This window comes from Takifugu flavidus, chromosome 13, assembly GCF_003711565.1.
Source record: "Takifugu flavidus isolate HTHZ2018 chromosome 13, ASM371156v2, whole genome shotgun sequence".
NCBI classification, from domain to species: Eukaryota; Metazoa; Chordata; class Actinopteri; order Tetraodontiformes; family Tetraodontidae; genus Takifugu; species Takifugu flavidus.
The window spans coordinates 10,204,245-10,231,461 of record NC_079532.1 but is presented as its reverse complement, the minus strand read 5'-3'; the positions used below and the strand labels follow the sequence as shown (position 1 = coordinate 10,231,461).

General features: G+C 57.3%; 2 protein-coding genes and 1 long non-coding RNA gene across 7 annotated transcripts; 2 read left to right on the top strand and 1 right to left on the bottom strand.

Annotated features, from left to right (window-relative positions):
• The first annotated feature begins 96 nt into the window (after positions 1-96).
• Positions 97-5,202, top strand: gan (gigaxonin). Of its 3 annotated transcripts, none has more exons than XM_057052827.1 (13): positions 97-129; positions 765-958; positions 1,042-1,156; positions 1,228-1,578; positions 1,673-1,741; positions 1,815-1,966; positions 2,051-2,172; positions 2,254-2,366; positions 2,650-2,799; positions 3,155-3,291; positions 3,897-4,031; positions 4,115-4,224; positions 4,285-5,202. In XM_057052827.1, the coding sequence occupies exons 1-13, from the start codon at positions 112-114 to the stop codon at positions 4,455-4,457; spliced, it is 1,839 nt and encodes a 612-aa protein (XP_056908807.1). In that variant the 5' UTR covers positions 97-111; the 3' UTR covers positions 4,458-5,202. The 3 variants fall into 3 exon arrangements, with proteins under 3 accessions (XP_056908807.1, XP_056908809.1, XP_056908808.1); XM_057052829.1 differs by lacking the exon at positions 97-129 and adding an exon at positions 247-383; XM_057052828.1 differs by lacking the exon at positions 97-129 and adding an exon at positions 308-440.
• On the bottom strand, positions 4,787-10,292 carry LOC130536713 (uncharacterized). Of its 3 annotated transcripts, none has more exons than XR_008953447.1 (3): positions 9,858-10,292; positions 5,232-5,555; positions 4,787-5,113 (listed from the first exon to the last, which is right to left on the bottom strand). It is a non-coding gene; the product is annotated as an uncharacterized LOC130536713 (long non-coding RNA). The 3 variants fall into 3 exon arrangements; XR_008953448.1 differs by lacking the exon at positions 9,858-10,292 and adding an exon at positions 5,911-5,951; XR_008953446.1 differs by lacking the exon at positions 9,858-10,292 and having other exon boundaries at positions 5,232-5,604.
• Positions 6,486-27,155, top strand: cmip (c-Maf inducing protein). The gene is made up of 21 exons (XM_057052825.1): positions 6,486-7,412; positions 14,370-14,495; positions 15,166-15,216; positions 15,292-15,453; positions 16,519-16,560; positions 16,728-16,790; positions 16,916-16,996; positions 17,781-17,884; positions 18,015-18,119; positions 19,109-19,561; positions 21,118-21,183; positions 21,873-21,899; positions 21,972-22,020; positions 22,506-22,613; positions 22,725-22,841; positions 22,931-23,071; positions 23,189-23,236; positions 24,119-24,265; positions 24,401-24,506; positions 24,596-24,666; positions 25,173-27,155. The coding sequence occupies exons 1-21, from the start codon at positions 7,098-7,100 to the stop codon at positions 25,224-25,226; spliced, it is 2,436 nt and encodes an 811-aa protein (XP_056908805.1). The 5' UTR covers positions 6,486-7,097; the 3' UTR covers positions 25,227-27,155.
• Positions 27,156-27,217: the final 62 nt, after the last annotated feature.

The window sequence follows — 27,217 nt, the reverse complement described above, 5'->3', positions numbered from 1 at the left end:
GATTGTATAAATATTTGATGTACAGTAAAAGTGTTTTTAAAAATTTTGCTTACGCCGAGGTTGTTGTTTTGGGAGCGGAACGCGGTTTGAATGTTCGCTTCCGGCTCGGCGATGCTGCATTCAAATGAAGTAAATATTTAAACCGCCTCGTTTTGCACCAATATCTATTAAAGCCGAAAATTCAGATTGCTGTCTGAATTTTCACCAGAGCTGTGACACCGCAGTAGAGGCATACGCAAATACGCCAAATTAGCGTTTACGTCGCAGTTATTACGTGGGAAGTCACACACTCGGGTTCGGAAGGTTGTAGAACCAAAAGTTCCCGTTTAGGGAACGCACCACGGTATAGGACTGCTCGCCCACTTCCATGATTACTTCTGTAGGTGAGGAACATTCATGGAAACATTCTGTTCAGGCTTCCCACGTCTGTCAGCGGTCCGGTAAGAAAACGACATTTGGGAAATGGCATCGAATAACCAGACAGCGCAGTTGCGAACCGAGCCGCCGAGCACCAGGGCTCCAAACGCACGTCTGCATCGGGTTTTGCTGCTGTAGAGCTCCGATGACACTTCGGTTTCCTGATGTTGTTTTGCCGTGGGTGGACAGATTTCCTTTGGTGACGTTGGTGATTGTCGCCCGTGGGTGTTTTGCAACTAGCTAAGCTGAAGCCTTCCCTGTTTCTACAGCAGCTCCACCAAGCAGATAAATGTTCCACATATAAAAGACACGTTTTCTTCTTCAAACCCTCGTCTATGTGTTCAAAGGCAAACTCGGAGATGTCCAGTTCAGAGTGTGAAAGCAGTTGCAAGGTTTCAGACCCACAACACTCCCAGAAACTGCTCCGGGTCCTGCGCACCTTCTGGCTGGAGCAAAGTTTCCACGATGCGCTGCTGGTGGTGGGTGCAGAGGAGCTCCCGGTGCAGAAGAACATCCTGGCTGCTGCGAGTCCCTACATCAGGTCAGCTGTTGCCTCCCCAAGGATTCTTCTGCCATGCTGCCCTGCAGAAGCAGGGTGGTTTTCATCTCTTTGTGCCCAATCAGGACCAAGTTGAACTACAATCCTCCAAAACAAGATGGGTCTGCTTACAGAATTGAGCTCCAGGGGGTCTCCATGACCATCATGAAGCAGATCCTGGAGTACATCTTCAGTGGCGACGTGAGTATTTAATGTTGTGCCCAGAGGTTTGTCATCAGTGGCCAATCCGTCTGTCTGTCCCTCACATAAAGATCACGCTAAATGAAGAGACCATCCAGGACATGGTCCAGGCCTCTGACCTGCTCCTGATGACGGACCTCAAGGCCCTGTGCTGCCAGTTCCTGGAGAGCTGCATCACTGCGGAGAACTGCATTGGAATTCGCCTCTTTTCTCTGCGTTACTGCCTTTACCACGTCCACTACGTGGCCACAGAGTTCCTGCAGACACATTTCGGAGACGTGGCGCGCTCTGAGGAGTTCCGGGAGCTTCCGCCCACTCAGCTGTGTGAGCTGCTGTCCATGGAAAAACTGAATATCGGGAAAGAAGAGCACGTCCTGGAGGCCGTGGTGCGATGGTTTGCACACGATCCAGAAGATCGCAGGGTAGCTGAGTAAAGACCGAACCAAGTGTTTCGTCCTGTCGTTGGAGGTCTTCGTCTGAATGAGGTGCTCCTGTGCTCTGACTCCCTAACCCTAGGCTCACATGAAGGAAGTGACATCTGCGGTGTGGATGGACGGTCTGGACCTGAGCTACCTGAGAGAGCAGGTAAGGGAGCCTCCGCACGCCCTCCACGTCTGCACCAGTGCCTCAGTGGCCTCAGCAGGTGATGTCCCGCCAGGCTCTGGGGGAGCCGCTGATGAGGGAGGTGATCAGAGACCACTGCCAGCCGGTGCTGGAGCGCGGCCAGCTGCACGGAGAAGCTCTGCTGGCAACCTTCAAGCCTCGCGGATACTCGGAGTGTATCGTCATCGTGGGGGGAGAGGACCGTCAGTGAGTGGCTGATCACCTCTACAAGGCCCACGGCCTCACAAGCAGACCGGCTGAGAACGGCGTCTCCGCTCCTCTGTCCCGCAGGAGCAGAACGGCCACGGCCCTGATGCGCTGCTTGTGTCCGCTCTACGACACCAACAGACGCACCTGGATCCAGCTGCAGCCAATGAGCATCGCCCGTAGCGGCCACGGCGCGGTCGCTGCCGGTCAGTGCTGGCTAACCCTAACCCTAACCCCACAGTGTGACCCAGGCAGGAACAGGAAGTAACACGGTTTTGGTCTGTTAGAGGGCTTTCTGTTTGTCATGGGTGGATCTGATGAAAACAAAACTGTCCTGGACAGCGGCGAGAAATACGACCCCGACTCCAACACGTGGACCCCCATACCCCCGATGCTACAGGTGAGGTGGGACACTTGTCTGGGTTGATGCTGCTTCCCTCCACAGGTGAAGGTGCTTGTTGAACCTGCAGATTTAACCTAGTAATAAAATAATGTTGTTGTTATTTGGCGTGGCGGCCACCAGGGGGCAGTAGTGCCGCGACTCGGGTTCATCTTCAACTGTGGGCAGAGAAGATAAAAATGACTTTGGGCAATAAAACAATAATTGTCTCAAACGTTTGCGTTGAAGCTAAAGGTTGAAAGTTGCATCATACCTCTTTTTATTGTCTCACCTCTGTGCACAGACTCGCCAGAACTTTGGCGTGGTGGAGCTGGACGGGCTGATCTACGTCCTTGGAGGAGAGAATGAAGCTATGGAGCTGACCACCGTGGAAGTGTTTGACCCTCACTTCAACACCTGGAAACCTCAGACCAGTATGACCATGGTCCGCAGTGTAAGATCACAGGAACCTCACGTTCAGACAGAAATGGACCCGATACTCAGCAGCAGAACCCCCCGGCCCCTCGCATCAGTCCCTGGCTCAGGCTGGACTGATGCCCTGTGTGTTGGGGGGTTCCTGGAACCACCGTGAGGGGGATCGCCTCCTCTAGGTTCAGACGTCCATCCAGATGATGGATCCTTGGCCACGGTGGTGGGTCTGGAGCTGTGGTTAGCACAGACGTCGACCAGGTCAACGCCACTCAGGTTCTATCTGAAGGAAGGGTCTCCTGAACCGCAGTCAGAACTCTTCCCCGGACCTGAAGGTGCACGGTCTCTGCAGCTTGTGACTGTGACCTCTTGTCTTTAAGGTTGGCTGCTACGCCTCCATGAACAAAAAGATCTACGCCATCAGCGGCGGCTCCTACGGGAAGCTCTTTGACTCGGTGGAGTGTTTTGACCCTAAGACGCAGCAGTGGACAGGCCTGTGTCCTCTGAAAGAGAGAAGGTAAGAACGTTGTCCCCTAGGAACCCGTTCAGAGAACTCTAGTTCTCCTCAAAGCTCCTCGCCGCTCACCTTAAAGCTTTAACGGAGGTCTGCGTCGAGGACAGGAAACAGAACGCAGCTCGGGTGGTGCTGAAGGCCTCGCGTCTGCCGCCTGGACACACCAGGACCGTCCGCCAGACTCGCGTCCATTGGCAGAGAATGGTCGGTTCACCTCTGGACGTGGACCCACCCTCCGGGACATTCGTCTCCACATCGGCCCCCCGACACGACCCGACTGGACACCTCTGCCAGTCTGCATCCTTGGGTTTTAACCATTGTTTATCGGTCCATCACTTCCTGTCTGGTTCTGTGGACACCTTGTTCTCACCAAGGTTCATGTCCAAGTGAACCGAGATCCGGATTCCCAGCTGGCCCAGAGACTGGGCGGGTTTGGTCCACTTCAGAGTATCAGATCCACCTGGGTGATGCAGGTGCAACTATCTGATGAAACACACTGGTCCATTTAAAGTGGACCAAAGGCCTCTGGCATGAAAGGGGCCTCTCTGTCCGCACAGTGTTCTGGTCCAGTTCTTCTGGTCTTGCTCACCACTTCCTGTCCTCTCCAGGTTCGGTTCTGTGGCGTGTGGCATTGGACAGGAACTCTACGTGTTTGGCGGCGTCCGTAGCCAGGAGACCCAAAACCCCGAGCACCGCCAGATGATGACCTGCAAGTCTGAGTTCTACCACGAGGAGATGAGGAGGTTGGTGACCCTCTTGGCCCCAGCGGCGCCGCTCACCTGCCCGTGTTTATTGATTCTGAGGTGATGTTGAACGCTGGGTGCAGGTGGATGGTCCTCGACGACCAGAACCTTTGTATCCAGACCAGCTCCTCCTTCATCTACGGCGCTCTGCCCATCAGAGGGGACATCTACGTGGTGGGAGACCTGGACACAGGTGAGTGGGCACGCCCCCCCCCCCCCCCCGCTGCATGAATGTGACCGTGTGCGTTTGCAGGGACCCACTTCGACTACATCCGGGAGTTCCGGCGCAGCACGGGGCGCTGGCACCGGACCATGCCCATGCTGGCCTCCGACCTGTCCAAGCCCGCCTGCGCCGCCCTCCGCTTCGCCAACTGTCGACTGTTCCACCTTCAGCTTCGCCAGGGAACGTTCCGGCTCAGGGTCTGAGGGCGCCGCGGCGCTCCGTGGTGTTTGGGTTTGGGGTCCTCTGGGTGGGGGGGTGTTCTGTAATGTGTCTTTTGATTTGGGACCAAGTCCTTTGTGCTTTTTGAAGCTTTTACAAAAATGAGAAATAACTTGTAGCAGATGTTTGCATTAGCTGCCGCGGCTAAAGAGGAGCCTCAACCAAGCCCTGATGGTCCATGGTGACCCAGAGACCTGCTGACCGGTGCTGCTTCGCTCCTTCCTACAGCTCTACGCCCAGGAGACATCTCCATGGCAACGACCCAAAGTTCACTTTAGTCTCCATCTCCTGGCGACAGAAAACCCACAAATCGTGACATCCAAATGTATTTTATTGTTGGACGATCTTCTGGAACACACAGAAGATCCCAGAATGCATTGCACACTTCGTGAGCTTGGACCGGGCTTGGAAGCAGGTCCAGGTTGAGAATCCCTCCGCCCCTGGAGGTTCCTGTCCAACGCTGCGCTGCTCAGGGCAGCTAGCAACACGCTACCAGGATAGCATCACGTGCACGTTCACCCACTCAGTGTTCTGAAGTTCCCTGGAGCAGGTTTGTGCCAACGAGCTGAGCTGCAGCGTCTTCAGCCTGATACCGAGGCAGCAGCTGAAGCTCCATCACCACTGGTGCCGAGCGCCCCACCTGGGGGCAAGAAGGCACGTTGAGAGACAGGAAGTGACTTCATGTGTGTCGTTCATGCAATTAAATCATTAAACCAAAATGGCAACGTGCTGCCGACTGGCCCTTAAATGGTGGGAACCTCTGTGGGAACTGGGGTGGTGCCCAGGTGGGGGACTATGTCCGCCAGGTGGGCTGACGCAACCGCCCCTGGCAGCCTGTGGGCGGAGTCAAACAGCCATCAGGTGTGGTTGAAGAGCAGGAAATGGGACCCGGGTGGCTGCCAGTGCTCAAGGCTGCTTCAGGTGGGGCCACTCCAGGCGTGGTCATCCGCCGCTCCGCAGGGTTCCAGGTGGGTCTGTTGTGGGTCTGTTGTGGGTCTGTTGTGGGTCCATGAGGAGGAGCAACAATAAAAGGTGTAACAGCTCACAGGCTCCTCCCCCTTTACATCACCTGGCCCACGAATCTGTGGAGACGAATACGAAGGTTTATCTGCTGATCCAGGACAGAGCAGGTTTATCCTGAATTAATGTAATACCCCCCCCAGGTGTATACCACCCCCCCCTCCCCCAGGTGTAATACACCCCCCCCCTCCCCCAGGTGTAATACCCCCCCCCCTCCCCCAGGTGTAATTACCACCACCACCTCAGGGGCAAAAACCCTGTTTACTAATCTAATATTCCTGTTGCAGATGTATTTCATTGAAATACCCCCCCCCCCAGGTGTGATTCCCCCCCCCCCTCAGGTGGAATACCCCCCCCCCCAGGTGTGATCCCCCCGCCCCCCTCAGGTGCAATACCCTTCCCCCCCAGGATTGATACCTTTCTCACGCGTGATTCCCCCCCCCCAGGTGTGATACCCCCCCCCCCCCCCCAGGTGTAATACCCCCCCCCTCCCCCAGGTGTAATTACCACCACCACCTCAGGGGCAAAAACCCTGTTTACTAATCTAATATTCCTGTTGCAGATGTATTTCATTGAAATACCCCCCCCCCCCCCCCCCCCCCAGGTGTGATCCCCCCCTCTCAGGTGTGATCCCCCCTCTCAGGTGTGATCCCCCCCTCTCAGGTGGAATCCCCCCCCAGGTGTGATCCCCCCGCCCCCCTCAGGTGCAATACCCTTCCCCCCCAGGATTGATACCTTTCTCACGCGTGATTCCCCCCCCCCCCAGGTGTGATACCCCTCTCAGGTGTGATCCCCCCCTCTCAGGTGGAATACCCCCCCCCCAGGTGTGATCCCCCCGCCCCCCTCAGGTGCAATACCCTTCCCCCCCAGGATTGATACCTTTCTCACGCGTGATTCCCCCCCCCCCCAGGTGTGATACCCCTCTCAGGTGTGATCCCCCCGCCCCCCCCCATCGGCGACAGGGCCGCGTGCGCCCTCGCCAGTCACTAGACACGCGGCTCATCCGCTCGCCTCCCCATTGACGTCAGCGCGGGGCCACGTGACGCGGCGCGGCCAATCAGCGCGGCGCGGCGGGAGAGCGCTGACTGTCTCTCGGAGACGGGAAAGGCTGAAGAAAGGAAGCGGAGCCCGAACCAGCACCGAAGCCTCGACCCAGCCCAGACTCGCCCTTCTGGGTGTCCACCCGCTCTCTGCCCGCTGCCTCGCGCTTCCGCCTGTGGATTATCGCCTTTGGTGCCGGGGGGTGGGGGGACGGAGCGGATATAAGGCCGTGGCCCTGACGTATTGACGAGCCTGTTGGTGGCGGCGGTGGGGGGGGCGGAAGGCGAGACGCGCTCCGTGGAAACGCTTCGCGGATCTTTGTTCGGGCAGGAAAATGGTGGATTATTCCCGGCGTGAGACCCGATCCTCCCCCCGGCTCCAGAGGCTGCCGTGAGGCTGTTGGTGCGGGCGCTGCGTTCAGGATCCAAGGTCGTGTTCCGGCCGTCCGGAGCCAGGGAGCCCCCCCTCCAGCTCGGTCCGAGCTGCTGCTCCGGGTCGCCGGACCTTCATGCTGGTGCCGTAGTCCGACATCTGGAGACCTTGTGAAGTCGCGGGACCCGGACATGGATCGCGGCGGCGGCGGCGGCGGCAGCGAGCTGCACAACAACCAGTTCTACCAGTGCGAGGAGAACAAGCCCCTGCTGGGGGAGATGTCGGAGGGCCACAACAACACCAAGACCGCGGGGCCGTGCAAGAGGTCCGTGCACCACGGCGGCGGCGGCGGGATGCGCTACAAGCTGCTGCACGAGGGGGACATCCAGGTGTGCGCGCTCAAGCACCCGCGCACCTTCCTCAGCAAGATCCTCACCTCCAAGTTCCTGCGGAGGTGGGAGCCGCACCACCTCTCCCTGCTGGACGGCAGCCTGACCTCCGCCACCGTGAGTGCCTCCGCCTGCGCGCGCGCCTGAGAGGATGGTTTGAGTCCACGGCCAGGCCAATGTGTGTCCTCTCTAGTCCATGTCCTCTCTAGTCCATGTCCTCTCTAGTCCATGTCCACTCCAGTCCATGTCCTCTCTGGTCCATGTCCTCTCTAGTCCATGTCCTCTCTGGTCCGTGTCCTCTCTAGTCCATGTCCTCTCCAGTCCGTGTCCTCTCTAGTCCGTGTCCTCTCCAGTCCGTGTCCTCTCTAGTCCATGTCCTCTCCAGTCCGTGTCCTCTCTGTTCCATGTCCTCTCTGGTCCATGTCCTCTCTAGTCCATGTCCTCTCCAGTCCGTGTCCTCTCTAGTCCATGTCTTCTCTAGTCCATGTCTTCTCCAGTCCGTGTCCTCTCCAGTCCGTGTCCTCTCTAGTCCGTGTCCACTCCAGTCCGTGTCCTCTCTGGTCCATGTCTTCTCTGGTCCATGTCCTCTCTGGTCCATGTCCTCTCTGGTCCATGTCCTCTCTAGTCCATGTCCTCTCTAGTCCATGTCCTCTCTGGTCCATGTCCTCTCTGGTCCATGTCCTCTCTGGTCCATGTCCTCTCTAGTCCATGTCCTCTCTGGTCCATGTCCTCTCTGGTCCATGTCCTCTCTGGTCCATGTCTTCTCTAGTCCATGTCTTCTCTAGTCCATCTCCTCTCTAGTCCATGTCTTCTCTAGTCCACGTCCTCTCTAGTCCGTGTCCTCTCCGATCCATGTCCTCTAGTCCATGTCCTCTCTGGTCCATGTCCTCTCTGGTCCATGTCCTCTTTAGTCCATGTCTTCTCTAGTCCATGTCTTCTCTGGTCCATGTCCTCTCTGGTCCATGTCTTCTCTAGTCCATCTCCTCTCTAGTCCATGTCATCTCTGGTCCATGTCCTCTCTAGTCCATGTCCTCTCTAGTCCATGTCTTCTCTAGTCCATGTCTTCTCTAGTCCATGTCCTCTCTGGTCCATGTCCTCTCTAGTCCATGTCATCTCTGGTCCGTGTCCTCTCTAGTCCATGTCTTCTCTAGTCCATGTCCTCTCTAGTCCATGTCATCTCTGGTCCGTGTCCTCTCTAGTCCATGTCTTCTGTGGTCCATGTCCTCTCTGGTCCATGTCCTCTCTGGTCCATGTCCTCTCTGGTCCATGTCCTCTAGTCCATCTCCTCTCTAGTCCATGTCTTCTCTAGTCCATGTCCTCTCCGATCCATGTCCTCTAGTCCATGTCCTCTCTGGTCCATGTCTTCTCTAGTCCATGTCCTCTCCGATCCATGTCCTCTAGTCCATGTCCTCTCTGGTCCATGTCCTCTCCGATCCACGTCCTCTCTAGTCCATGTCCTCTCTAGTCCATCTCCTCTCTGAGCTGTGGGTCCTCTCTAGTCCATGTCCTCTCCGATCCATGTCCTCTTTGGTCCACGTCCTCTCTAGTCCACGTCCTCTCCAGTCCACGTCCTCTCCGATCCGTGTCCTCTCTGGTCCGTGTCCTCTCCGGTCCGTGTCCTCTCTAGTCCACGTCCTCTCTGGTCCATGTCCTCTCTGGTCCACGTCCTCTCCGATCCGTGTCCTCTCCGGTCCGTGTCCTCTCCGGTCCGTGTCCTCTCCGGTCCGTGTCCTCTCCGATCCGATCCTCCTCTCCGGTCCGTGTCCTCTCCGGTCCGTGTCCTCTCTGTCCGTGTCCTCTCCGGTCCGTGTCCTCTCCGGTCCGTGTCCTCTCCGGTCCGTGTCCTCTCCGGTCCATGTCCTCTCTGGTCCACGTCCTCTCCGGTCCGTGTCCTCTCTGGTCCGTGTCCTCTCCGGTCCGTGTCCTCTCTGGTCCGTGTCCTCTCCGGTCCGTGTCCTCTCCGGTCCGTGTCCTCTCTCCGGTCCGTGTCCTCTCTGGTCCGTGTCCTCTTGGTGTGGAGGCTCATTAGCTGAGCTGCCGTTTGCATCACCACCCCAGCAGGTAGCAGGTTAGCATTAGCGGGACAGTCCTGTCCTCCAGGCTGTCTCCCACCACCTGGACAGCTCGGCCAGGACGGAGCAACTCGGATGTGTTGTCGTCTCAACTGGCATCAGAAAAGTTGCTAACAAGATACAAATGCAGCTAAATGTAGCTTACTTCCAATTGCTCGAGGCTAATGCTAAATCACCTGTGAAGATGTGTGAGTGTGTGTGTGTGTGTGTCTGTGTGTTGTGTGGTGTGTGTGTTGTGTGTGTGTGTGTGTCCATAGTATCAGTTAGCACATTTCCTGAGAAGCATTGTTGCTACATGTGGTCAGAACTACAACGCCAGCTTGTTTGTGGCTCAGAGACTGGGTCCAACAGGGTGTGCCGGCCCTGCATCACCGTGCACGCCCCCACACACAGCGCACGTCTGAGGCCACTGCCAGAAGAGAGCTTTGTGAAGGCTAAGATGCTAGCGTCAGCACTTGTTTGGAGTGTGTGCGGTGCTGCGGTGACTCACATGTCGTTTCTTCTCAACAAACACGCTCTCGTCGCTAAGCTAACCTGCATCGCATTTGCGTAAATAGGATGTAAGTCAGGGTTAGCGACCACTTCCTGTCTGTTGCCTCACTCGTGATCGGTTCATGCTACAGGCGCGCGGGCAGAGCCGGGGAGGGTTTCCTCATCACGCAGATAGACGTCCATGACTTGTCTCCTCTTGTATGGAATGTGGTGGTTACCTGGGCAACCGCATGAGCTGTCATGACCACCGCGACGCTCACGCAGTCGTTCTGCTTTCATCTAGTTTGGCCTAGTAAACACACACTGTCCTGAGTTTATGCTAGCAGCAGCAACCTTAAGTATGCTAACTCCAGCTAGAGTTCATGAAACTGTCGTCCATCTTTTTTATAGCTGCTGGTCTCCTACGGGGTTGTGGGGGGGTCTGGAGACTAGTCCAGGTGGGGGGGGTAAGAAATGATTCTGTCACAACTTGATGCTAACTATTGTAGCGACATTAGGTCAGGAAGTCCGACACGTTCCCAGGAAACGGCCCCTCGATTAGAATTATCTTCAGGTGCGGTCACAGCTCAGCTGCCTACTTCCTGTTTTTGCATGTGCACACACAAACACCATAAAACCATCTGCTCTGGGTTTATGAGGCTAAGCTAACTTTGCTCGGGCCGCCGCCACCAACTGGGACGAACGCTGTGCACGTCCACCCACAGACGTTTCGCACCACGTTCTCGTCCTGAACCTAAAAATGTTGCTCAGTCATGTTTGAACCAACATCCAGACTTCCTGTTAAATAGCGCTGAGAACAGGTAGCATGACGGAGTTAGCTTCGCATCGCAATCATCAAAGCTAAAGGGAATCACTAGCATTAGCATATTCAGTTCTTCCTGCAGCAGCCCAGCTGAGCTCAAGTGCTTCACGCTCACTACCTGCATGTGCACGTGCACGTGCATCCTTTTGGACTCTTTAAAGTGTCCTTGCCAAAGTCACGTCTCCTCTGCTGTCTCCTCTGGTGGACGTCTCTGCTCCTGCTGTTTGTTTCAGAGACCTCAGCACAGCATCTGTAGCAAAGCAGCTAGTTAGCAGCCTGCAGGCAGAGCGGCACCACGGTGCCACCACGGAAAAGGTCCTGTAAAGTTCCTGTAATGGTCATGTAAAGTTCTTGTAAAGTTCCGGTGAAGTTCCTGTAATGGTCCTGTAATGGTCCTGTAAAGGTCCTGTAAAGTTCCTGTAAAGTTCCGGTAAAGGTCCTGTAAAGTTCCTGTAAAGTTGTCCTTTACACTCTGCCCAGAACTGCAGTGGCCTCGTCCCCTCCACCAAAAGTCTCTGTGGTTATCAAACACGTGAGATAAGATGTTCCTGGGCGCTTTATTGGCTCTGCTCTCGAACAGAAACATCAGATAATCAAATAATAAACAAAGAACCCTCGTCAGAAACGTGGATCCTTGAAATAAGTGGTTCGGGTTGTAAAACCATCGTTCTTAGGTGTCCCTGTACCAGAGGGGGTCCCCCAGCACACCGGAACCTGACCCCATGATCCTGATCCTGACCCCAACCCTGACCCTGAACCCGACCTCAACCTTGATCCTGACCCCATGATCCTGATCCTGACCCCATGATCCTGATCCTGACCCCAACCCTGACCCTGAACCCGACCTCAACCTTGATCCTGACCCCATGATCCTGATCCTGACCCCATGATCCTGATCCTGACCCCAACCCTGACCCTGAACCCGACCTCAACCTTGATCCTGACCCCATGATCCTGATCCTGACCCCATGATCCTGATCCTGACCCCAACCCTGACCCTGAACCCAGCCTCAACCTTGATCCCCTCAGGTGCGACCCGGATGTGGCTGCCGGGCTCTGGGGGGCCCAGGAGTGATGATGGTCAGACCGTCCTGCTGGACCCAGCTAGCTTCTCCATCAGCTGGTCTAAGTGATCCAGTACGCCGGTCGGTCTTGATAGTAGCCAGCACCAGAACCGCCAGCAGCCATGAGGGTGCTGCAGGGCTGCGCCCCCCTCTGAGAGGACGGCTCGTCCTTCCGGGAGACATCCTGTCATGTGCTGATCATGTGATCTGTTGGGGGTCCAGCCACTGCGGATCATCGTGGCCTTCTAGGGCCTCTGAGCTAGCAGAACATTAGCCAGCTACGCCTCCCTGAGCTGGGAACCAAGCTTCCCTTGAGCACCTCATGGTCCTCGTCCTCCAGGAAGGACTCTGGACCAGACCCGCGTGTTTGCTAAAGAGCGCTGAAAGATGTGCAATAGATGAGAAAGGAGAGTGGGCGTCACCTGTGGATGGCAGCGCGTGGCAGAGCATCGCGATTAGCAGCAGAGGCTAATGGCAGCATCGCGATTAGCAGCAGAGGCTAATGGCAGCAGAGGCTAAGGGAGCAGCCCGCATCGGATTAGCAGCCAGAGGCTAATGGGCAGGCATCGCGATTAGCAGCAGCGGCTAATGGCAGCAGCAGAGGCTAATGGCAGCAGAGGCTAATGGCAGCATCGTGATTAGCAGCAGAGGCTAATGGCAACAGAGGCTAATGGCAGCAGAGGCTAATGGCAGCTGAAGCTAATGGCAGCAGAGGCTAATGGCAGCAGGGCTAATGGCAGCAGGCTAATGGCAGCAGATTAATAGCAAGGCTAAAGCGGCTAATGGCAGCTAATCGCAGATATAGCAGCAGAGGCTAATGGCAGCAGAGGCTAATGGCAGCAGTGGCTAATGGCAGCAGAGGCTAATGGCAGCAGAGGCTAATGGCAGCAACGACACAAAGGTTTCACTCTGTTTAAAACCAGTCGTCTCTTTGTTCTAACTGTGTTTCTTTACCTCTGCGCGGCGTTTGGTGCTAGCAAACAGGACGTGATGCTAGCATTAGCTGTGGCGCCACCATCTTCTGGTGAAGAGCGCTAGCTGCTATGAGTTTGGTTTGGCCCGGTACTACTCTGGGGTACCCACCCGGCCCTACTAGCAGCAGCAGATGCTAACCACGGACGAGCTATGAGATAGCTAATTTAGCGTAGCAACCTCTGGGTGTGTTGGTGTCCTCAGCTCAAGATGGCTGCCATGTCTGTGCCCGTCTGTGCCTGGAAACAAACAAAGCAAAAACAACATACTCCATCCCTCTGTTTCCATGGCAACTCAGCATGAGGGGCTTTGACCCTCCTGGAGGAACGATGGAAGCAGAAGAAAGAATAAAGAGCGCGAGCAGAAAATGGAGGGGAGGAAAGAACGAGGGAGGGAGAGAGGGAGGAGAAGCCTGGACGAGGTAAAGGAAACGGTCACATGGTCGGCGCCAGGCTGAGGTTTCCATGGTAACATCAGCTGCTTATCAGAAAAAACCAAGCTCCTCGTTTGTTGCCCCCCCAACACACACACACACCCACCACACACACACACCCACACACACACACACACACACACACACACACACAACACACACACCCACACACCCACACACACACCCACACAAACACACACACACACACACCCACACACACACACACACACACACCCACACACCCACACAAACACACACACACCCACACACACACACACCCACCCACACAAACACACACCCACCCACACAAACACACACACACCCACACACACACAACACCCACACACACACACACACCACACCACACACACACACACACACACCCACTCACACACCCCACACACACACACACACACACACCCACTCACACACCCCACACACACACACACACACACACACACACACCACACACACACACACACACACACACCCCCACACACACACACCCACACCACACACACACCACCCACACACACACATACACACACACACACAACCACACACACACACACCCACACACACACAGACACACACACACACACACACCCAAGCAGATCAAAGGCTCCACTGGTCTCTCAGGTGTTGACCAGTCAGTAAAACAGCAACACCTGCAGGGGGTGAGGGCGGGGCAGGTGTGGGGGCGGGGCTTGGGAGGGGCGGGTTTATACCTGCTGGGGGGGCGTGGCTGCTCTGGCCGCTGGTGCCAATGGAGGAAGACGCTGATCCATCAAGCCCATCCAGTCAGGTCCAGTCAGGTCCAGTCAGGTCCAGTCGGGCCCAGTCAGGTCCAGTCAGGTCCAGTCAGGCCCAGTCGGGGTCTGGGCCTGGACCAGGCCCCAGGACGGCGGTTCTAGGGGGGCTACATGGGCCGTAGCTCCAGACTCCTGTTTGAAACTTTAAGCTACACAAATAGACTTAATGTCCCTGAAAAGGCTGCACTAAATAAATAAGTAAAGATTTGATTGTCCAGGGGGACGTCCGGCTTCTCCTGGTGTTTACTCGGGGACAGGGACTGTCCCACGTGGACTCCTGTCCCACGTGGACTCCTGTCCCATGTCCCACGTGGACTCCTGTCCCACGTGGACTCATGTCCCACGTGGACTCCTGTCCCACGTGGACTCCTGTCCCACGTGGACTCATGTCCCACGTGGACTCATGTCCTGCTCTTTGCTCTTTCAGCCCACCGGCTACATGGAGACACCGTTGTCCTACAGCACCATCGAGGACCTGCAGCTGCTCTCCTGGGACAACGCTCCAAAGTACTGTGTCCAGCTTAGCGTCCCCGGAGGCACCGTCCTGCTCCAGGTAACACAGATGTCCCCCTCACATGGTGGGTTCGGGGTCCACAGGTGCAAGACGTCCTGATCCGCTCGGCCCGTAGATCCTTGGCTGCTTGTCCTGATCCTGTTCGTTGCTCAGTGGTTTGTTAGCGGTGACACAATGTCCTCGTGTGGGGACACGGTGTGATAGGTTCTGATGGTCCTGTGGGAGGTGGACTCTCCTGAGGAACCTGGAGAACCACTTCAGCTCCAGCTAGCTTGTCCTCCCGCCTGTGGGTTGTGTAACGGCACATTTACGACCTTCGGCTAACCGCCGTCCTCGGGGACCTGACGCAACTCTGGGTTCCAGGGAAATTTCACATTAATGGGAACCACTCTGGTTTCTCCAGAATGTGGGTTTGGAATGTAGGCCAGGCCCACGTCAGCACACGCTTCCCCCTCTCAAGACCAGTAATCCCGCTCTGGGTCCGGTCCAGTCCAGAAGGTTCCCAGAGCCCCTACGTGGAGGTGTCGACAGACCGTTTGAGTCTTAGCAAACTTCAGCACTACGCTAACAGACCCAAGAGCAGCAGAGCAGGATCTGGGTCCAGTTCAGGAAACGGTAGCTGTTCTGGTCCTGGTCCGGGCTCAGGCTGAGGAGCAGGTCAGGACTTGAGGAATTCCAGACTAACACACCTGCACCTGCGTTGCTACAGGCGGCCAACAGCTACCTGAGGGACCAGTGGTTCCACTCCCTGCAGTGGAAGGTAAGCAGCCCCCAGGTGGACCGGTGCTCCTCAGACTCAGGACCGCCATGTGACCCTCTGTCCCGTCTTCTGCAGAAAAAGATCTACAAGTACCGCAAGGTTCTGAACAACCCGAGTCGCTGGGACGTGGTTCTGAAGGAGATCCGAGCGCTGGTGGACATGGCGCTGAGCTCACCGCTGCAGGACGACTCCATCCACCAGGCCCCGCTGCACATCATCTCCACCCTGCTAGCTGAGGTAGCACATGCTAACACCGCCCTGCTAGCTGAGGTAGCACATGCTAACACCGTCCTGCTAGCTGAGGTAGCACATGCTAACACTGCCCTGCTAGGTGAGGTAGCACATGCTAACACACCGCCCTGCTAGCTGAGGTAGCACATGCTAACACCGTCCTGCTAGCTGAGGTAGCACATGCTAACACCGCCCTGCTAGCTGAGGTGGCACATGTTAACACCGCCCTGCTAGCTGAGGTAGCACATGCTAACACCGTCCTGCTAGCTGAGGTAGCACATGCTAACACCGCCCTGCTTGCTGAGGTAGCACATGCTAACACCGCCCTACTAGCTGAGGTAGCACATGCTAACACCGCCCTGCTAGCTGAGGTAGCACATGCTAACACCGCCCTGCTAGCTGAGGTAACACATGCTAACACCGCCCTGCTAGCTAAGGGAGCACATGCTAATACCGCCCTGCTAGCTGAGGTAGCACATGCTAACACCACCCTGCTAGCTGAGGTAGCACATTCTAACACCGCCCTGCTAGCTGAGGTAACACATGCTAACACCGCCCTGCTAGCTGAGGTAGCACATGCTAACACTGCCCTGCTAGGTGAGGTAGCACATGCTAACACCGTCCTGCTAGCTGAGGTAGCACATGCTAACACCGTCCTGCTTGCTGAGGTAGCACATGCTAACACCGCCCTGCTAGCTGAGGTAGCACATGCTAACACCGCCCTGCTAGCTGAGGTAGCACATGCTAACACCGCCCTGCTAGCTGAGGTAGCACATGCTAACACCAACCCACACTGAAGGTCAGGGAGGAACCAGGTGAACGTGGGTCTCACCATGGCCCCAGACGGCCGGGCCTCTGCTCCAGGACCGGGCCCCGGAGGGCCGGCCCTCCGAGGGTTTGGTGTGTGTTCCTGGAGTCACTTCCTGTTCCAGGAACCTTGCTTGACTCTGGCGTGAAGCAGGAAGCGCCCTCTCAGCCCACACACACGTTTCGCTGCAGCTGCACTTGTGTTCTGACCCACGATTGCGTCACAGCTCCTCAGGTCCTGTGTTGTGTTCTTCTGGTCCACAGAACTCCAGCCTGAGCCCCCAGGACCACGAGAACATTATCGTGGTGAGTGTGAAGTAAACACACGTTAATCATTCACGGTGCCGCTCCTCACACACAAGGAAAATATTGATTCTCCACCTGTGTGTGTGTGTGTGTGTGTGTGTGTTGTGTGGTGTGTGTGGGTGTGGGTGTGTGTGTGTGTGTGGGTGTGGGTGTGTGTGTGTGTCCAGGCCATCGCTCCTCTTCTAGAAAACAACCACCCTCCACCGGACCTGTGTGAGTTCTTCTGTAAGGTGAGCTCAGACTCTAGAGTGGACAGGATCCGAGCCTGGCCCAAGAACTTGTGTTCACAGTGTGTGTGTGTGTGTGTGTGTGTGTGTGTGTGTGGTGTGTGTGTGTGTGTGTGTGTGTGTGGCAGCACTGTCGGGAGCGGCCGCGGTCCATGGTCGTGATCGAGGTGTTCACCCCGGTGGTCCAGAGAATCCTCAAACACAACATGGTGAGAAACCTTTTTCTGTGGACCAGTGTTGGGGACCAGTGTTGGGGACCAGTGTTGGGGACCGGTGTTGGGGACCGGTGTTGGGGACCAGTGTAGGGGACCGGTGTTGGGGACCGATGTTGGGGACCGGTGTTGGGGACCGGTGTAGGGGACCGGTGTTGGGGACCGGTGTAGGGGACCAGTGTTGGGGACCGGTGTTGGGGACCGGTGTAGGGGACCGGTGTTGGGGACCAGTGTTGGGGACCAGTGTAGGGGACCAGTGTTGGGGACCGGTGTTGGGGACCAGTGTTGGGGACCGATGTTGGGGACCGGTATAGGGGACCGATGTTGGGGACCGGTGTTGGGGACCGGTGTTGGGGACCGGTGTAGGGGACCGGTGTTGGGGACCAGTGTTGGGGACCGGTGTTGTGGACCGGTATAGGGGACCGATGTTGGGGACCGGTGTTGGGGACCGGTGTTGGGGACCGGTGTTGGGGACCGGTGTAGGGGACCGGTGTGGGGACCGGTGTTGGGGACCAGTGTTGGGGACCGGTGTTGGGGACCGGTGTTGGGGACCTGTGTAGGGGACCAGTGTTGGGGACCGTTGTAGGGGACCGGTGTTGGGGACCGGTGTTGGGGGACCGGTGTTGGGGACCGGTGTAGGGGACCGGTGTTGGGGACCGGTGTTGGGGACCAGTGTTGGGGACGATGTTGGGGACCGGTGTTGGGGACAGACTGGGAGGTCTGGTCCACAGTGTTCTGGACCAGACCTCCCAGTCTGATGGGACTTGCTGTCTCTCTGCAGGACTTTGGGAAGTGTCCTCGACTGCGTCTCTTCACTCAGGAGTACATCCTGGCCCTCAATGAGCTCAACGCTGGGATGGAAGTGGTCAAGAAGTTTGTCCACAGGTGAGGATTGTGGGTCCAGGATTGTGGGTCCAGATTGTGGGTCCAGCATTGTGGGTCCAGGATTGTGGGTCCAGCGTTGAGGAACCTTGAGGAACGAGCCGTCCTCTGATTGGTGTCTCTGTCCCTGCAGCATGCACGGGCCAACGGGACAGTGTCCTCACCCTCGAGTTCTCCCAAACCTGGTGGCCGTGTGTCTCGCTGCGATTTACTCCTGTTATGAGGAGTTCATCAACAGGTGAGCTGGACCTGCTGCTACCCTGCTACCCTACTAACCTGCTACCCTGCTACCCTGCTACCCTACTACCCTGCTAACCTGCTACCCTGCTACCTACTACCCTGCTACCCTGCTACCCTACTACCCTGCTAAGCTGCTACCCTGCTACCCTGCTACCCTGCTACCCTGCTACCCTGCTACCCTACTACCCTACTACCCTGCTACCCTACTACCCTGCTAACCTGCTACCCTACTACCCTGCTAAGCTGCTACCCTGCTACCCTGCTACCCTGCTACCCTACTACCCTACTACCCTGCTACCCTACTACCCTGCTAACCTGCTACCCTGCTACCCTACTACCCTGCTACCCTGCTACCCTGCTACCCTGCTACCCTACTACCCTGCTACCCTGCTACCCTACTACCCTGCTAACCTGCTACCCTGCTAACCTGCTACCCTGCTACCCTACTAACCTACTACCCTGCTACCCTACTAACCTGCTAACCTGCTACCCTGCTACCCTACTACCCTGCTAACCTACTACCCTGCTACCCTGCTACCCTACTACCCTGCTACCCTACTACCTTACTACCCTGCTACCCTACTACCCTGCTACCTTACTACCCTGCTACCCTACTACCCTGCTACCCTACTACCCTGCTACCTACTACCCTGCTACCCTGCTACCCTACTACCCTGCTACCCTGCTACCCTACTAACCTGCTAACCTGCTACCCTGCTACCCTGCTACCCTGCTACCCTGCTAACGTTGCTGAACTTGAGTTCCTTCTAATGTTCTGAGACCTTTTATTTTAACTGTCTGTTAACGATCCATCATCGTTAAACTCTCATTATTGGCTGCCCGTCCTCTGGGACTTCCTGTTGACAGCAGGTAGCAGACAGGAGCTATCTTAGCTCGTTAGCCCGGTGTCCTCGTGGGCCCGTCTCCCGTCCTCTGCTCTGGTATTCTGTCTGTGCGTCCACTGACGGTTCTGCTCTGCCCCCCCAGCCGGGACAACTCCCCCAGCCTGAAGGAGATCAGGAACGGCTGCCAGCAGCTGAACGACAGGAAGCCGCCGCTGCCGCTGCGCCTGCTGCGCCCTGAGCCGCCAACACCGCCCCCTCCCGCCACCCTCCTCCCCCTCACTGCCACCAGCAGTCCTGCTCAGGCCCCTCCCCCTGCCCCCTCAAACCCCGCCCCCACCATTCCCATCTCCACGCCCCCGTCGCTGCCTCTGTCCCCGCCCCCTTCTGTGGTTAACTCCAGCGAGATCCTGGTGGAGCTCGAGCGCAACAACAACTCTGCTAACGCCAAACGGAACGCCGACCCGTCCGGAGGGAACGGCGAGCCCAACCTGATCGACTGTCTGCTGGTCAGTCCGGCCGTCAACACTCTGTCCATCCAGCTGCCGGCCCAGGCAGACCGGGTCCTGGGCTGCTTCGCCCTCATCCTCAAGATGCTGTGAGTTCCGCTGCACCTAGCCGTTGCTACGCTAGCTCCCACTGGCTTCTGTCCAGGACAGCTCGTTGCTAGGAAGGACAGCTCGTTGCTAGGAAGGACAGCTCGTTGCTAGGAAGGACAACTCGTAGCTAGGAAGACAGCTCGTTGCTAGGAAGGACAGCTCGTAGCTAGGAAGGACAACTCGTAGCTAGGTAGGACAGCTCGTAGCTAGGAAGGACAACTCGTTACTAGGAAGGACAACTCGTAGCTAGGAAGGACAACTCGTAGCTAGGAAGGACAACTCGTTGCTAGGAAGGACAGCTCGTTGCTAGGAAGGACATCTCGAAGCTAGGAAGGACAGCTCGTAGCTAGGAAGACAGCTCGTAGCTAGGAAGGACAGCTCGTTGCTAGGAAGGACAGCTCGTAGCTAGGAAGGACAGCTCGTTGCTAGGAAGGACAACTCGTAGCTAGGAAGGACAGCTCGTTGCTAGGAAGGACAGCTCGTAGCTAGGAAGGACAGCTCGTTGCTAGAAGGACAGCTCGTAGCTAGGAGGACAGCTCGTAGCTAGGAAGGACAGCTCGTAGCTAGGAAGACAGCTCGTAGCTAGGAAGGACAGCTCGTTGCTAGGAAGGACAGCTCGTTGCTAGAAGGACAGCTCGTTGCTAGGAAGGACAGCTCGTAGCTAGGAAGGACAGCTCGTAGCTAGGAAGGACAGCTCGTAGCTAGGAAGGACAACTCGTTGCTAGGAAGGACAGCTCGTAGCTAGGAAGGACAGCTCGTTGCTAGGAAGGACAGCTCGTTGCTAGGAATCATCCACCCATCATCCATCCATACACGCATCCATCCATCATCCATCCATCCATCCATCCATCATCCATCCATCCATCATCCATCCATCCATCCATCCATACACGCATCCATCCATCATCCATCCACCCATCCATCATCCATCTATCATCCATCCATCCATCCATACATGCATCCATCCATCATCCATCCATCCACCCATCCATTCATACACGCATCCATCCATCATCCATCCACCCATCCATCCATCCATCCATCATCCATCCACCCATCCATCCATCCATCTATCATCCATCCATCATCATCCATCCATCCATCCATACATGCATCCATCCATCATCCATCCATCCATCATCCATCCATCCACCCATCCATCATCCATACACGCATCCATCCATCCATCCATCCATCATCCATCCACCCATCCATCCATCCATCTATCATCCATCCATCCATCATCCATCCATCACACCCCCCCCCCCCACTGAGTCATGGAGGGGGGGTTAACCTTCAGACTCAAGGTCAGTTGGTGGTCCTCAGTGTAGCCTGAGACTATCTGGGCAGGACAGAAGGTTCCTAGACTAGAACCTAGACCAGATGTGGACCTTCAGGGCCTGGTCCTGGGCCTGGTCCTGGTCCAGGGCCTGGTCCTGGGCCTGGTCCTGGGCAGGTCCTGGGCCAGGTCCTGGGCCTGGTCCAGGGCCTGGTCCAGGGCCTGGTCCTGGGTACGGGGGGCAGAGAGTGACGGCGTGTTTCTGTGCCCTGTCAGGTCGGACTACGATGACTGGAGACCTGCCCTGGCCAGCCTGCTGCAGCCCATCCCCTTCCCCAAAGAGTGAGTGTGTCTCTGTCCTGAGTGTGTGTCTGTTTCCATGAGAGTTGTGTACCTGGCTCCCAGTGCTCCCCCAGCGAGGACACCAGTGCTCCCCCAGCGAGGACACCAGTGCTCCCAGTGCTCCCACTCTAGCTTCAGATGACATCACGGGGAAATGGTCTCAAAAACAACAGTGTAACCTTCTGCCTTCCTCCAAGAACTCCCCTCGGTGCCTTCGGGTCCTGCTGGGCCGGGTCTGACGTAGATGAGACATCGCCCCGCCCCTCTTGGGAGCTGGCACCTGGACACGCAACACTTCTGTCCCGGGGGGCCCTTTTAATTGGCTCCAGCATCCGGGGGCCTTATTTGTGATGGTCGGGCTGATGTGCAGCTTCATTAGCTGATTAGCTTGTTGTTCTGCTAGCGCACCTGTTGCCTGGGTCCTCAGGAAGGGCGACGGTTGTTGCTCCGGCCCGGTTCTGTAGACCAGAGACAGGGGCGGAGCTCCGGCCCGGTTCTGTAGACCAGAGACAGGGGCGGAGCTCCGGCCCGGTTCTGTAGACCAGAGACAGGGGCGCCATCAGGAACCCCTGCGTTCACTTTAGAGGATTTGCAGTATTTCCCATCATCCTTAGCGAGGCGTTCCCTTCTGTTAGCATGAATTCCCGTTTCCTGAGTGACCTCTGACCTCTGTGTCTTCGTCCCTGCAGGGCTCTCGCACACGCCAAGTTCACAAAGTAAGTGAGGACACAAAGGTTCCTGGTACTCTGGGTCAGGTTCAGGCTTGAAAAGAGTTTCTGTCTCGGCAGGGAGCTGAAATATGTCATCCAGAGGTTCGCCGAGGACCCCAGGCAGGAGGTGAGTGGGCCGTGGTCCGGGGCGCCGGCGCCGCCATCCGAGGGGGACGATCACAGCTCTGAGGACAGACGGAGTTCTGGCGTCGCCCCACAACTGATCCAAACCACAATTATCTTGTTTTTATACTAAATTTGGCCCCAAACGGAATCTAAGAAGGTTTAAATGTCTTCAGAGTGGCCTGAACCTGCTCTGGCCTGGTTCTGTAGGCCAGAGACGGGGGCGGAGCTCCGGCCTGGTTCTGTAGGCCAGAGACGGGGGCGGAGCTCCGGCCTGGTTCTGTCGGCCAGAGACAGGGGCGGAGCTCTGGAGCTCCGGCCTGGTTCTGTCGGCCAGAGACGGGGGCGGAGCTCCGGCCTGGTTCTGTAGGCCAGAGACGGGGGCGGAGCTCTGGAGCTCCGGCCTGGTTCTGTCGGCCAGAGACGGAGCTCTGGTTCTGTCATGTCAGGGCCACAGAAGGTTCTTGATGGTGCTGGATGTGCTTCCAGGTCCATTCCTGCCTGCTCAGCGTGCGTTCAGGTAAAGACGGATGGTTCCAGCTCTACAGTCCAGGGGGCGTGGCCTGTGATGACGATGGCGAGCTCTTTGCTAGCATGGTGAGTCCAGATCACTACCGATGGTCAAAGAACGACCTCAGCCAGGGGCGATGGGGGTCAAGACCAGGTCCAGGTCCAGGTCCGTGGTTCTGATTGATGCCTCTGCTGCAGGTTCATATTTTGATGGGCTCCTGCTACAAGACCAAGAAGTTCCTGCTCTCTCTGGCGGAGAACAAGCTGGGCCCCTGCATGCTGCTGGCCCTGCGGGGGAACCAGACCATGGTGGAGGTAAGGCCGTTGTCGCGCGACGCCCCGGTGGCGGCGCCGCCGGTGCCGAGGCCCGATCACAGCCGGCCTGTGCGTGTGTCTGGGTCCAGATCCTGTGCCTGATGCTGGAGTACAACATCATCGAGAACAAGGACACGCAGCTGCAGATCATCTCCACGCTGGAGAGCACCCAGGTGGGGCGGCGCATGTACGAGCAGCTCTGCGACCGCCAGCGGGAGCTCAAGGAACTGGTGAGTGGCCCTGACCCTGACCCCTGACCCCTGACCCCGACCCCCCGGGGAGCGCCCCCTGCTGTGGGCACATGGTTCCTGTAGCCCTCACAGCCATGTTCTGCTTCTGTCCCTCAGCAAAGGAAAGGAGGCCCCACCAGACTGACCCTGCCGTCCAAGTCCACGGTGAGACAGAGACCCTGACCCTGATCCTGACCCTGATCCTGACCCTAACCCTGATCCTGACCCTGACCCTGACCCTGACCCTGATCCTGATCCTGATCCTGACCCTGACCCCGACCCTGACCCTGATCCTGACCCTGATCCTGACCCTGACCTGACCCTGACCCTGACCCCGACCCTAACCCTGATCCTGACCCTGACCCTGATCCTGATCCTGACCCTGACCCTGACCCTGATCCCAATCCTGACCCTGACCCTAACCCTGACCCTGACCCTGACCCCAACCCTGACCCTGACCCTACCCCTGACCCTGACCCCGACCCTGACCCTGACCCTGACCCTAACCCTGATCCTGATCCCAACCCTGATCCCAACCCTAACCCCGACCCTGACCCTAACCCTGATCCTGACCCTGACCCTGACCCTGACCCCGACCCTGACCCTGACCCTGACCCTGACCCTGACCCTAACCCTGACCCTAACCCTAACCCTGACCCTGACCCTGATCCTGAGACCTAACAGTCTGGCCTGGCCTGGCCCCGACCCTGATCCTACCCCGACCCTGACCCTGACCCTGAGACCCTAACCCCGACCTGATCCTAACCCCGACCCTGACCCTGACCCTAACCCCGACCCTGACCCTGATCCTAACCCCGACCCTGACCCTGATCCTAACCCCGCCCTGACCCTGACGCTGACGCTGACCCCGACCCTAACCCCGACCCTGACCCTGATCCTAACCCCGACCCTAACCCCGACCCTGACCCTAACCCTGAGACCCTAACCCCGACCCTGATCCTAACCCTGACCCTGACCCTAATCCTGACCCTGATCCTGACCCCGACCCCGACCCCGACCCTGACCTTGTGCTGGGCTCTCCACCAGGATGCAGACCTGGCCCGCCTCCTCAGCTCCGGCTCGTTTGGGAACCTGGAGAACCTGAGTCTGGCCTTCACCAACGTCACCAGTGCCTGTGCCGAGCAGCTCATCAAGCTGCCTTCGCTCAAACAGCTCAACCTGTGGTCCACGCAGGTACGCAGCGGCCCGGCGCCGCCCCTGGCCCGGCGCCGCCCCTGGCCCGGCGCCGTGCACGTGGCCCGGCACCGCCCCTGGCCTGGCGCCGCCCCTGGCCCGGCGCCCTCTAACCCCGCCCTCTTTCTGCTCTAGTTCGGAGACGCCGGGCTGAGGCTGCTGTCGGAGCACCTGGCCTGTCTTCAGGTTCTGAACCTGTGTGAGACCCCTGTCACGGATGCTGGGCTGCTGGCCCTCAGCTGTAAGACGCCTCCAGAACATCCCGGACCTGAACCGGTGCAGCAAGAACCGGGCCGGACGGCTCACACTCACCTTCTGCTCTCCTTTCAGCCATGAAGAGTCTTTGTAGTCTGAACATGAACAGCACCAAACTGACGGCCGACACCTACGAGGACCTGAAGGTAAGGAGACGGGTCCTGACGGGTCCTGAAGGGTTCTGATGGGTCCTGACGGGTCCTGACGGGTTCTGAAGGGTCCTGACGGGTCCTGAAGGGTCCTGACGGGTCCTGACGGGTCCTGAAGGGTTCTGATGGGTCCTGACGGGTCCTGACAGGTCCTGAAGGGTCCTGACGGGTCCTGAGGGTTCTGATGGGTTCTGAAGGGTTCTGACGGGTCCTGAAGGGTTCTGATGGTTCTGAAGGGTCCTGACGGGTCCTGAAGGGTTCTGACGGGTCCTGACGAGTCCTGACGGGTCCTGACGGGTCCTGACGGGTTCTGATGGGTTCTGAAGGGTCCTGACGGGTCCTGAAGGATCCTGAAGGGTTCTGATGGGTTCTGAAGGGTCCTGACGGGTCCTGACGGGTTCTGAAGGGTTCTGATGGGTCCTGACGGGTCCTGAAGGGTTCTGATGGGTTCTGAAGGGTCCTGACGGGATCTCATTGACCCTGATGTGTTCATGTGTTCACAGGCCAAACTGCCCAACTTGAAAGAGGTGGATGTCCGGTACACCGAGGCCTGGTGAACCCCCCTCCCCCGGTGCCATCGAGAGACCAGGAACTCTGAGGACCACCTGCTTTCACCACCACCTTCATCATCATCATCACCACCTTCATCATCATCATCATCACCATCATCATCATCATCATCATCACTGCGCCCTCCAGTCCATCGATCACATGACAGAAACGTTTTCTCCACTTTTATTTCTTATCACTGATGTATCATAAAAGAGCCCCCCCCCCCCCCCCCGGCTGCACCATCAGGAAGTCCTCCTGTTTCCGTCCCTCCTGCACTCACATTCCAGGCCGCGGGGCATCTGGACCATGTTCTCCAGACCCATGAGGTGGTTCCTCAGGGGGCCGTGGTCCGTCCCCCCCCCCCCCCACGAAGGCCTCGTCCATTTCCTGTCCTGTACATAGTGATGATCTGCCAAGAATATTAGCAGGCGCTTGTGTAGCAGTGGGGCGCTGGTCCGGGACCTCCTCGTCTCTGTCCCTCTTCCCTGGACCACTTTTGTCTCTTTCACCAGAAGCCAAACGGGGCGGCGGCGCCGGGGGCGGAGCCTCTGCGGCCGCTCCGGCGTGGACTCGCCACCAGCTGAGTTTTCCTGTGAGTGGAGAAGAGGAGTTGCCAAACACGTGGTGACGGTTCTGCTCCTGTGGTTCTGCTGTATCGGGCCAGAAGGTTCTGCGTTGATGGTGGCTACGCCGCCTCAGGGTCGCCGCTTCTGTTGTCAGGTTTCCATGGTTACGCCACCCAGCGACTGTTGTCAGGTCTCCACGGTTACGCCACCCAGCGACAGCAGACCCCCCAGCGCCATCCGCCCGCTGGCCGTCCCGTCCCGTCCTATTTATTGGGAGCCATGACGGTTGCGTCCCGCCTGTAGGGGGCGCCAGCGTGGCCGTTCCATCTGGCTGCTGTACATACCTGTATATAGGCGTGCCCCCCCCCCCACCTTCCTTTACGTGTGTGTGGGTTCTGTTTTTCACAATAAGGGCGCCGTGATCATTTCAGGAAGTCCTCGTCGCCGTGGCGATAATCAGGCCTTTTTCCTGTGGGGTTTTTTCTTTGCATGCACATTTTTGCTCCACCACTTTTTTTTGGGGACTTTGTATATTTTTTTTAAATAAATGAAGTTTGTGAGCAGGTTTGACTGGAAGAGCGAGATCCATCGGACCCTTCTGGATGTTCCCCTGAGGAAACGTTCACAGCCAACCCCGGTCCCGGCCCGGCCCGGCCCGGCCCGGCCCGGCCCGGCCCGGCCCGGCCCGGCCCGACCCGGCCCGGCGGACCACACTGACTGCTCCTGATGCAGTTTGAAGGTTGTTGGTTCCACTGCTCAGCGCCGCCGTGGGACCGTCTGCCCACCGGGGGGCAGACTCTCTTTTTTAATTGCCGCAGGATGGACTCGTCTCCAGTTAGCTTAGCATAAATTATGGAGAAGCTCTTGGCTATCTTTGTTTTTTAAGTGTGACGTCGGTCTTGCATGGCGCCGTGTGGGCGGAGCTCCCTGTGCTTGGGTTTGACACCTTTTATTTTGTAAGTGTGCCTTCAGAAGTGCTGACGAGGCCGATCTTCTTACAGGTGGATGCCACTAACCTGTGGGGCGGACCCCCCCCCCCCCCCGAGCTTACAGTGAGCAGTTTTGTATCCTGTCAGAACCGTAACGGTTTTTGTTCTGTGGTGATTCTGTAGCTGCGCTCGCTTTCATTTCCAGGTTTTCTATCAGATTCTACACAAACTGTAAAGAATGTCCAACGGCTGAGGGCCAAACCTGCAGAACCGCTCTCCTGTTGGTCCGCCCCCCCCGACTCATTATTATTATTATTATTATTGTTCTTATTCTTATTCTGCTGCTCTGTGGCCGTTGTACTAAAAAAGATCATCGACAGGAAAATTACAATTATGTGAAATCATTTCAATCAAAAATAAATTGTCTGTGAAGATGTTCCAGCTGTGTCCATGTCTGTCTCAAGCCCCCCCCCCCCCCATGACCAGGTAGGAGCAAACCCC

What these genes read in the sequence shown, in the direction of transcription:
- cmip (XM_057052825.1), top strand. Translation starts at nt 7,098, where the DNA reads ATGGATCGCGGCGGCGGCGGCGGCGGCAGCGAGCTGCACAACAACCAG. An exon ending in TCTCCACCCTGCTAGCTGAG is followed by an intron (nt 15,454 to 16,518) that starts GTAGCACATGCT and finishes TCTGGTCCACAG; the next exon opens with AACTCCAGCCTGAGCCCCCA. An exon ending in CCCTGCCGTCCAAGTCCACG is followed by an intron (nt 23,237 to 24,118) that starts GTGAGACAGAGA and finishes GCTCTCCACCAG; the next exon opens with GATGCAGACCTGGCCCGCCT.
- gan (XM_057052827.1), top strand. An exon ending in AGTACATCTTCAGTGGCGAC is followed by an intron (nt 1,157 to 1,227) that starts GTGAGTATTTAA and finishes CCTCACATAAAG; the next exon opens with ATCACGCTAAATGAAGAGAC. An exon ending in ACGATCCAGAAGATCGCAGG is followed by an intron (nt 1,579 to 1,672) that starts GTAGCTGAGTAA and finishes CCCTAACCCTAG; the next exon opens with GCTCACATGAAGGAAGTGAC.